Raw genomic sequence first — 12084 nt, forward strand, 5'->3', positions numbered from 1 at the left:
TACTCTTATTGTCGGTGGCCAACCGTGAAGGTTGCCCAAGGTCAATGAATCTTAGGGATGTAGTAGCTGTACGAGTATCATTGCTTAAAAAATCCAAAGGAAAAAAAGAAAATCCAAAGGGTTTTTGGTAATTTTATTTATTAATGTCGTGTAAGGAGCAATTTTAACCTAGTAAAAAGCAGCAGTCTCTCATAAAGGATGAATTTTTATGGTTGGAATTAACTCTTTTTAAGAAAGTGATTATGCAAGTTTAAGCCCAATCCATCTGACATAGTAAGCAGTGAAAATAAGGGAAAATGCTAGTTAAATTACTCTTGAAAGTATCGGAGAATCAAGTGGAGAAGCGAATTTCATTCATTCATCAAAGAAGCTTAAGCTTCAAGAAAGTTCTCTAATAACAAAACAATGAGGTCTGCCTTTCTCAGGGAAAGATGACAAGCCTTATACAAAAACAAAAGGACGCTACTATCTAAATAGCACTCAAAATAAATAAATGATAAAATAAAGGACTTGAATGAAACGGTGTGTTTAAGCTCATGGGTGATAGAACTAAACGACACAGCTAAAGAGCTAAACGACACCAAGCAAAGCTTTTTGTCTCCACCACCATCCTATGTTCTTTTCCATTTTTGAAATGAACAGACAACCCAATCCACGCTTTGCTAGGTCCATGAGGCCTTGAGGGCTTAAACCCCCCACGTACTTTGTCCCTCCGGCGAGCAAAACTCCGCGAAATAACGAAGACCAAACGGATAGAAGAACCTGGTAAAGCTCAATAAGCCACTCCAGCAGCCCAAACAAAAAAACCCAGTTCCTAACTTGCCAAAGAGTCTTTGTGATGCAGAGCAGCTGATGAGGTGCTCAACATAAAGAAGAAGAAGAAGAAGAAGATGACTATCCTTCTTCACCCCTGTAAGTCTTTCGGCTTTCCAAACTCATTACTTACGCTTAACAATTTCAATATCGTTCACAACAGACTTCAAAGTTCAACTTTTTCTAGCATCCCCAAACGCTCAGTTTCAAAACCCTCTCCTTTTAGTCCATTTTCCTCTTCTGGGTCGTCTTCAAGCTTCAATTTTGCTTCGAATTTGCCAACTTTGGGAAGTACTCTGTCTACCTTTTGCTCTAGGAACGAGGCTTTTGATGGTTTTTCGAGTGCCCATTTGTCTTATAAGTCTGAAGAGGATGGAATTGTAGAGAATGAAGAGCTTGGATTGCTAAATAAGCCATCTCCCTTACCTTTTGAAAACGGGTCTGTTTCAGAAGTAGATAGTGAAGAACTTGATAAAGACAAGGCTTTGGAGCCTTTTTTGAAGTTTTTTAAGCCTAGAGATTCTGTGGAGGATGTGGAAGAGGAAAAGGAGGAAAGTGAATTAGAAATTCCCGAGGGAAAAAGTGATATGGATGACAAGAACGAGGAAGCTAAGAAGGTTCATGTAGAGTATTATGAGCCGAAACCGGGTGATTTTGTGGTAGGTGTTGTTGTTTCTGGGAATGAGAATAAACTTGATGTGAATGTTGGGGCTGACTTATTGGGTACAATGTTAACTAAGGAGGTTCTACCTTTGTATGGCAAAGAATTGGAATTCATATTATGTGATATGAATAAGAATGCTGAGGAATTTCTGGTTCCGGGAAAAATGGGAATTGTGAAAAATGATGAAGCTCTAACTGGGGTACCATTGCCAGGGAGGCCTGTAGTGGAGACTGGAACCGTTTTATTTGCTGAGGTTCTTGGTAGGACACTTAGTGGCCGACCATTGCTTTCTACAAGACGGCTCTTCCGGAGGATTGCTTGGCATCGAGTGAGGCAGGTTCTTTTCTAGCTTCTATGTTATTTTTCTTTTCTGTGTTTTTTTGCCTTTCTTTTTGTTCCCTTCTAAGTGTAGAAGGTTACTTGATAGTGGTGTTGCCTTATATTAGTTGTGGACAGACTGTTGATTTAATCTGTTGAAGCTTTTCATCTTGGGCAGATAAAACAACTTAATGAACCAATTGAGGTTAGAATTACAGAGTGGAATACTGGGGGCCTTCTCACAAGAATTGAGGTTTGTGCATCTGATCTGAATGTATATACATTCACTTTGTGTGTGCTTACATAGTTTTAATTTGGATTTTCAGGGCTTGCGAGCTTTTCTTCCAAAAGCTGAATTATTGAATAGAGTGAACAACTTTACTGAGTTGAAGGAAAATGTAAGTTATAAGTATTCAGGTAGTTTTGTGTAATACTTTGTACCTTAATGTTTATAAAAGCAGAAGTCTTGTGTAGCTGGATAATAAGTAGAAAGTTCTATACATAACACACACATATATATATATATATATATATATATTGGAGGTATTTGTTCCAAAGTTCTAAACAATTGTGACAAATGCAAGAAATTCTGTTGATATACTGGCAATATAGAACTTGTCTCGATACATTAGAAGATATAATTGACAGAATGTTTGTGATATGGATGATACAACATTCCACATAAAGCCCAGTTTGGTATTGGCTTGGATTTATTTATTTATTATCACTTTTCAACTCATTTACATGTATCTGAGTTCCTAATTTGAAGTGAATTCAATCCATCAAGACAAACACCCTCAAGGCTGCCTTTTATCTTTTAAAACATTGACTGGGTGATGTTATATGGTAATGGCTGTGATTAATTTACCCATTTTAGGAAGTTTGATAGGATAACAGATGTTACACTGAGATGGATATAGAAAATTCCAGCAAAAAAAGAGATGGATATAGAAGAACTGGATTTGCATAATTTGAAAACGTAATTGCTGCCAACTTGCAATTTTGAGAGTTAAGTAGGGAATCCCATGCCAATGACAGGCACCCGACAATGTTTTCATGTCCACAGATCATCAAAATTGTCATCCTACTTATGCCTAGACCACATGACAATTTAGATCAAACTTCTGGCTAATTTCTTTGTGACTTTATATGTGTATGCTTATGTGGTACTGATTTGGGTGTTTCTGTTTTGATGAGACAGGTGGGGCGCAAGATGTATGTGCAGATTACACGAATAGATGAAACTAAGAATGATTTGATACTGAGTGAGAAGGAAGCTTGGGTCAGTTTTCAAATGCAATTATAAATCTCTTTCCGTCTTTTGCTTGCCATATTCTTTTATTGTTTTTCCTGTTTGAATATTCTGTTCCTATTTTTTATGAAAAGACCCCTGAGTTCTTATTTTAACGTTTTAGGAAATGTTACATCTTAGAGAAGGAACACTTTTAGATGGAACGGTTAAGAGAATTTTTCCATATGGAGCACAGATAAGGATAGCTGACACAAACAGAAGGTAAGGAAATTGTAAGATTATTTTCAAATCATATTGGCTACACCTAGATTTCTTACCAATATATTATGTTATTCAAGCCAGTAATTACATTGCTGATAACTTATGTTCCATGAGCTTACAAAGCATAAAGGAGTAGATTGTTTTTCCATACAGAATGTAACTAATGAAAAGTGTAGTAACTCTTATGATCGATGTGAAATCAATTTTGTCAGTAATGATTGTCATGGTTCAGCTTTCAAAGCGGAATTGTTAAATGTTTCCACGCCTTACCCCTTATGAGGGAGAGTGAAAGTGCCATGGGACAATTAGACATTCATAGCCTTTCAATCAGTTCTGCATGCGATTTTATTTGTTATGATTATTATTATTATTATTTTATATGTAACCTGATGGGTAGGCTGTTAGATTGAGTTGAAAGCCTATCACACGTTAAGGTTCCAGTCAGTATAATACTCCCTTGGTTGAGAATAAGACTCTGTAGAGTTAAACTCTCATGGTACAGTTGAAATCATCATCATGAAGCAATAGTAGAAACTTTATAAGAACACTTTCAGGTGTTTCCATTGATGCATGACAAAGAGTCATAAATAAAGCTAGAAGGAAACAAATTGTAAATTGTTCTGCAAAACTTGGAGTCCCCAATACTGCCATCAAACCTGGATTTCTCTGAAGTCAAAACTAATTCATCCTAGCTTCTTGCCATTGGTGAACCAAAATGACTTGCATCTTCTTCATCCAGTCAATAGATAGACTCCACTTCTAGGACATTTGCGCTCCAATTTATCAATCTTTCAACTAATTTCAGCACCAAACCACCTATGAACTCCTCCTTTGAAACTTTACTTTGTTTTTCCTATGCCAATTTTCTCAAAACACTTTAGCTGTAGGTGCAACTCGCTGTAGTTGTATCATGGCAACATGGAACTTGGTCTACATGGCTGAGTTCATTGCTGACTTGATACAGGAAGCATCCACAGAAACTTGCTTTACTCAAGAGTCCAAGTTCCGACTCCTCCTGTTTCGTATGTATATTTCGTCCTCTATCAAAGTTTTACTTCATCCTAGTTAAGTTCTTCTAGCATAGCAGAACAGTGAAGATCAGATGGAAGTATTCAATTAGGTTTTCTTATTCTAGTTTATGTTTTGATATGAGATGTCATATAAGATGCCTAGTAGCTGCACGCTTGTCAGCATCTAAAATATTGGTTGAGAGTATGATGCGGTGAAGTGACAAGCTTGTGCTCATCAAATTACCAAAGCTGTGTCTGGTCATTTAGGGAAGATATCGATTCCCTTCCAACTCCTTGATTTATTTTTAGCCGTTATTTTGGAGTGTAGACCTGGACTTGGATATTGTTAAATAATGTCAAATGGAGGATCAATCCAATTATCCACGTGTTAGATGTGACAGTTTCTCAGAGGCTTTCCATTTATTCTGGGTGCCAGGTGGCTTTGCTGTTACTTGTGTGATCTTTCCATAGACAGATATGGCAGGGATAAGTGAAGACTTCATGTCACGTAGCTTTAGATAACAATGGATCTGGCAATTAAAATATTTGATTCACCTGTATAATAGATAGAAAAGAATAAAGCAAAAATACAAATTCCATACATATAAAATGCATGTGTGCTTTTTCCTGGTTTCTCATCCTTAGTGCCATATTGTTGGTAAAAAGCATAAATATGCTGCAGCTTCTGTGCTCTGTTCTTTTGCTTCATTTTCCTCTGACGATTCCTTGATTGTACGAAATAAGCTATATGCTTGTTTATTGATATCTTCTTCTGTTTATCACTGATTGAGAATTGTCTAAACCATTTTCATATTTCTCAGTGGCCTGGTGCATATTTCAAACATCACACGAGCCCGAATTACTTCTGTCAGTGACATGCTTGCGGTTGATGAGAAGGTTAAGGTTCTAGTTGTGAAGTCAATGTTTCCGGACAAAATCTCTCTCAGGTATAAAGGACTGGACTCTATTTTTTCTGTTTCATGTGTTTTATTATGCATCAATCTCCTTGATAGGTTTGCTTAGCTATATCACACTGAATACTCGCTTTAGATGCTTAAGTATTGCTGTTTTGTGGCCTTGAATTGTATGTGTGTCTGTGTGTGTCTGTGTGTGCTGGACCCAACCTTCTTTCAGCCATCTCCAACTCATACCTGTCACCTCGGACTTGAGGTAAATGTTGGGATGCCTCCTTTGCAACAGTTCTTTGGCCATCAGCACTTGTGCTTGTATTATTTTGTCTTTAGGTTCATAGTTTTGTTTACATTTCTTTTGTAGTTGTCTTGGTCACCAAGGTTTATCTACAACCCCGCAATACATGAACATACATTTAAGTTTTAAAGATTTGATGTAGTTGCACTACCGGAAGGAAGTTTGATTCTTTCTGGTCTGATTCATTATGTATTTTTATTGAGCATTTTGTTGCCTGTGTAAACGAATCCTGTTATATGGAGAAATATCTAGCCTCTAATAATTCCATTTGCAAATTTTCTTTTGTTTGCAGTATTGCAGACCTGGAAAGTGAGCCTGGCCTCTTTATATCAGACAAGGAGGTCTTAATATTATATTTCTGTTATTCATAGTAGTAATAATCATATCTGATTTGTGAATACTTCCATTTTCAAGTTTCAGATTAATTTTAAAATTTCTTTCTCTTTTCAGAGAGTATTTTCTGAGGCTGAAATGATGGCAAAGAAATACAGGCAAAAGCTACCTGCTATTTTAGGCACTCGCAGGTCAGAACCCTCTCCAGGCAATGCTCTAAATTTTGATAATGAGGCAACCATGTATGCAAATTGGAGGTGGTTCAAATTTGAAAGAGAAAGTGAACCAAACTGATCTTGAGGCTGCTATATAGTAAATTTAGGAAAGGGGGGACATAAAGCCTTTGCATCCTCCCCATAGCCACATGCCTTGTGAAGAAAGAGGAAAGGTCATTTCTTTTCATATGTTGCATTTAGTTCATTGGGTCATTTTAAAATCCATAAAAACTGAGAGCATGAGAGAATATAAGATGATCATACACAGAAGAAAACTTGACACCCCTAGTTTTAATATTAAACCGAAATGCAAAACCATATTTTCTTCTTTTAGCAGATTTAACAGTCACATATTTATGATGGAAATGTCCTAATCCTTTAGTTTTGTTTTAGGCTTCTTTTCTCTTCTTGTAATGTTTTGTTTACACCGTTAGCTTGTTGCACATGGACGAAATGGTAGCTATATGACCACCATCTTGATTTTTATTTAAAAACTCAGAATGAATTATCATGATTGAAGTCTTCTTATCTGAGATTTAATTTAATTTCATAGAGAATACTTTTGATGTCATATTGATTTTGCTTTGGAATATATATATATATATATATTTGTTTTTTTTCCTTTTTGCTTTTCTGGGAATATGTTATTTAGCCAAAATGTTAGATAAAGAACCTCTGTGATTCAACTCTTTGCAAAACGGCTCAACCTCTTAAGTTATGGTTGAAATCTGCAAGGCCAGACCAGTTGCTGTGTCCTGAAGACAATATACTATTTTTCCATCAACATTGATAACATAATAGTAGTAATTAACACTATAATTGTATGAGTTGAGGATAGGATGATTTAGAGCATCTCCAATGGAATGCTAAAAGGATGCCAATGCTAAAATCTAGCATTGGCTTGCCTTTTGCATCTCTAGTGGAGGTGCCATTTAATGTACTATATTTGGCACTTTGAAAACAGTCAATTTTGAGGGGAAAAAAATTTCAGATACGCTCGGCTCTCAATTTTGAGATAGAATGAACTATGGTAGCAAAAAAATTGTAATAACAATAATAATAAGGTTTGAAATCTTGGCATTTGCTATTTTTGACATTTCTCATTAGGGTGTTATAATAATAATAATAATAAGTTGAAATAGAGTGATGTCTTGCTTTAAAAAATATTATTTTTTGCTTGGTATTTAAATATGCCATGGGAAAGAATAAAAGCATTTTTTTTCTTTTCTTTTTTTTTGGTTTTTTTGGTGGTGGGAAAATTTTAAGTGTGATTGGAAAAGGCCTCCATCTTGCTGGCCAAAGAAAGCAGCATTTCAGTAAGATTTTTCATGAATTTGAAGCTTTTTGTTTCAGTAGAAAGTCATCTTAATAACTGTAGCCCACATAATCAATTACTTTGCTATAATACTACTTGTGTGTATATATATATATATATGTAATTTATACTTGGATAATAATGAAGCTGTGGGTTATCTTTTGGGACATCTCTTTTTGTCCTCTTCATGTTCTCCACTATTGGATAGAAATGCTCTCTTTTTTTTTTTTTTTCTTTTTTGTTCCTTTATATTTTATAAACTTCTACATATAATATATATAGAAGTCCAATTTAAGTATGCTAGTTTGACAACCTAATTAAATAGGGTTTGGGGCTCCATGAATTAATATTTGATGACCACTAAAAGCCAAAATAGGTAGTACCCTAAAGTCAGCCTGACTGTGGCTAGGTTGTTCACTTCGAACATTAGGAGATACTAGTGTGATAATTTTATATGCTTTCATACATATATTTATTATGATAATAATATAAATTACATGGTCCCTAATCCTTTTTAACTGTTGAAATTTATTTTATTTTCTACTACAAAATTGTTATTATTCAACATACCATTCTAATCATCAGAGACTACTTGGTAGTTGTATATAACTTAGATATTTTTTTTTTTTGGGGAAAAGTATAACAATAAATTTCTACTTATGCAAATTTTCCATAAATGCTTTTGTATTTTTTTGAACTTACACAACTCTCTTACCACTCACTTTTGTGACTTTGTTCCAGTTCCATGTGTTTAGCGGGTAATTCTTTTCGAAATTTTCACATGTGACTCAATAAATCATTATTATTAGCACATGAACATTTAAATAACTTTATCTTTGTCACCAAAAAAACATAATAATGCTACAGTGTCAAGTATAAATATGTTCATCAACTTATTTACTAAATAATATAGTAGAATACCATATTATTGTTTTTTTAAACTAATATTAATATTGATTAGATAGGATAAATAAATTTTTTTAAAAGATAAATGAAATTCAGTACAATCCAATAAAATAGTTATATGTCATTTTACCATATTTATAGTAGATAATTTGATATTAATAATCTTATTGTAAAAATATAGATGTAAGCCATAAATGCTTATTGTCTACATGGATGTATTATTGTATTAAAAATGCAATACATAATAAATCATTCATAATCAAACACAATCAATTATCAAGTTGGAAAGCATTATATAATAATCACATTAAACTTTGAAATCCTACATATGTCAGTGGACTATTTTGACATAAATCAAGTATCCAAAATTCCTCAAAGTTAAGAGTAAGTGGAATCCACTATTAACAACTCAAAGATTTGTTTTAGAGTATGCAATTATATGAAAGATATAACGTAGACTTTAAGCCCCTTTTTATGCGTGTCTTGCTTCTTATTTAGGAGTTTGGACAGGGTAGCTACTTCTTCCTGCCTTCCCTCTCATCGATTTATTTATTTTTTTTAAACCTTAGCTTTTGCAAATATGCAATCAAAACAAGCCGAATTAAAATATATATATGCATGATGTTAATGAGAATTTCTTGCTTGACAATCAAACTTGTTGTCTTTTACATAGCTAAGAAAGTTATTTATTTCGACATTAATGCCATGTTATTGGTACGTCAAATTCAAGAAATGGATTTGCAAATCCATATGCATTTTGCAAAGCCACCCAATAATTTGTATGATTTCCAGATCTATATGATCAAAGTTTAAGTTTACATACATATATATTGTCGCAGAGAGAGAGGGATGCGGATGAATTTTCAATATCCATTAGACCCATAAGGTTTAGATTTGGTTGAAATTTTTTTTTTTTTTAACACCCTACGATAAAGTATTTGGTTGATGTTGAGTAAGAATGTGGGCCTTCAAGTCATTTTTTGAGTAAGCCCGAATGATTGTATAAGATAAAGGATAAAATACACTGTTTTTTTACTTTGTATCATAATCGTTACGCTGTAAATTATTATTTTAATCCTGGTTTGATACAATTGTTTACATCATCCAAAATTTGACTGAAAAAAGCCACATGTGCAAATCACATATCCTTTAATAAGAGACATTTACGAAAGCAAATAAAAATGGACGAGGTTTCCAAATTTTGGATGATGTTTACGATTGAACTAAAGTGGAAATAAAATGTTAGTTTATGGTGCATTATTAGAGTTTTTAAAGATTAAAATGGGTTACAAATTGAAAACTATTATATAATTTAAAGACACAAAGTGTATTTAATCCTAAAATAAAAATAATTAAAATAAGCCAAATAATAAAGGTTTATTCCATCACCCTTTTTTTACTTAATATTTCTAGTTACAATGATCTCGGGTGCATAGTGTCGTTAATCCAAAAAGAAAAACAATATTATTGTTTTAAAAAAATAGAAACTAAAAATAATTAGCATTTGATGAACGAGGTTTTTGAGTGGATTTGATGTATAAAAATGTCATTTATCATTATGAATTATTAATCTTTGAACATGTACGCTTATGTGTTTTGGATTGGCTTATCATTATTTAGATTTTTAGTTTTTAAATTTTCCTGTTCTAAAGAACATCTTAAAGAAATTTTATAAATAAAGAATTGAACTAATAAAATCCACTCAAACAATATGCTTTAAATTTGTTTTTATTTTGTATAGAAAAACACATATAAAAAAAAATTATAATAGTGCATAGAAAAATATAATATAATAAATGAAATTATTAAAATTTTAACTTTAGAAAGTAAAAACCTTTCTAACATATTCTCTAAATCTATCAGGTTATATATTTTAACTTGTTAATATAAAGAGTGAAATTTGATTTTACAATTATAGAGAGTCAAATTTATTCTTTATCTTAATATTATCTCAATTTAATTTAATGTATCACATATTTCAATATCACTATTATAATATTTAATATATAATTTGTAAGAAAAAAAAATTAAAAGTGAAACAATAAATATTTATAGAGAAAATAAAAATAACGAGTAAAGATATAGAGCACTATTCAAGTATATTTCAAAACTTTATTATCTATTTCAATGTTTTTCATTACAAAAAAATATACCTTTTATTTTAAAGGTTTATTTGGAGATATTTTGAGTTTGGCTGGAGTGTCAAACTAATTCTCTATTTTAATTTTTAAATACAAAAAGTTGTGGGAGATTTTAATTTAAATTAATTCTCTATTTTAGTAAAAATGAAATTAATTAAAAACCCATTAGAGATGCTATAAGTTTATCATTATTACTCACGATGAAAGTATTAATACTCTTTCAAATATGATATATCAAAAATTGGAGTTATTGGGTTTGTTTTTTGCTGAAGGAATTACAAAATTACTAATAATAATATTCGAAAATAAAAACTAAAGTTTCAAGAATTTCATAGCAGATGTTTTCGATGGGGTAACTTTTACGGTAGGAAAATTTTGTTTTACATATTTATCTTCTCAACTTCAATATCAATGGCAATATAAAAAATTAAAAAATTAAAAATCAGCTTGAACATTAACAGGTGAGGGATTTAAATTTTTATCTTTCACAAAAAACATAGTAAATTTATCGTTAAACTCTTCCTATAAGTGTTAAGATTATAGCTGAGGGTAATAAAAATTGCAATTAACACTTTATGTTACATATCAATTAAAGAAATAAAAAAAGAAAAACACAAAATTTAAATAGAAATTTCTGACATTAATTGTGTTGGAAAAATTAGTAGGGGTTGTAATGGGTGTTCGAGCTCAATTATTAAGCATTTTGACTTGAGAAACCCAAGCAATATGTACTGCAACTAGGATTTTGCGCACTCAATTAATACCATGGTTATTCACCCCAAAAAAAAAAATTTAATACCATTGTCAATTTCCATAATACATTAAGATTTTTTTTAAGAGCGCTTCATGAACTTAGAGGACAACCATAACTTTTTATGCTAATCGTAATCCAAACTTTTTTAAGGAAAAATTAATGATTATGTAATATATATGTATATATATATATATATAGTAGTTCTATAATGTAGATTGGTCTGTATGTATGTAGACCATATTAAAATTGATATTTTTTGGAAAAAAAAAAATCATTTTTTGTTGTGTATGTGTACATAGCATATACAACAAAACCAATGCTTTTTGATTATTTTTTTAAAAAGTATTGATTTTGGTGTGATGTGCATGTAGACTGTCCACATAATAAAATTTTCCTATATATATAGAGTGCACTTGAATGATGATTTTTCTTTTTAGTGAAACTAGAATGAGAATTTGATTTTGGCAAAAAAAGAAACTAGAATGAGGATTTGATTTCCATATATATATATATATATATATATATATATATATTTTTTGTTGGCTCTCATGTTAAAGTCTAAGATATTTAAATTCAAAATCATTATTTGAAAAACCAGTAATTTGCCACTAATCATTCTTGCAAAGATTAGAATTGAAGATATTGTGTGTATAAAAAAAAAAAAAAAGTAGTGTATGTTGTAACCAATGATTAAAAACAAAGTTCTATTTTGTATAAAAATATACATTGGATGTGACTTCTAATTTTTTGAAACTAGTATTATGGTGTAATTGTTGTATAAAAAGCTTTGAGAACATTTTAAAAGGTAAATATGAATTACTATTTAAATAGTATAAAAATTGACATTTTAAATCTAAGTGATATAAATATATAGTAAATTTTAAAATTGTTTT

General features: G+C 31.6%; 1 protein-coding gene across 1 annotated transcript; it reads left to right on the forward strand.

Moving 5' to 3' along the window:
- The first annotated feature begins 621 nt into the window (after positions 1 to 621).
- LOC125423036 (protein PIGMENT DEFECTIVE 338, chloroplastic) lies at positions 622 to 6586 on the forward strand. The gene is made up of 8 exons (XM_048476107.2): positions 622 to 1814; positions 1974 to 2048; positions 2122 to 2193; positions 2997 to 3077; positions 3211 to 3308; positions 5140 to 5265; positions 5820 to 5868; positions 5978 to 6586. The coding sequence occupies exons 1-8, from the start codon at positions 891 to 893 to the stop codon at positions 6152 to 6154; spliced, it is 1602 nt and encodes a 533-aa protein (XP_048332064.1). The 5' UTR covers positions 622 to 890; the 3' UTR covers positions 6155 to 6586.
- The last annotated feature ends 5498 nt before the right edge of the window (positions 6587 to 12084 follow it).

Source organism: Ziziphus jujuba, chromosome 5 (assembly GCF_031755915.1).
Source record: "Ziziphus jujuba cultivar Dongzao chromosome 5, ASM3175591v1".
NCBI classification, from domain to species: domain Eukaryota; kingdom Viridiplantae; phylum Streptophyta; class Magnoliopsida; order Rosales; family Rhamnaceae; genus Ziziphus; species Ziziphus jujuba.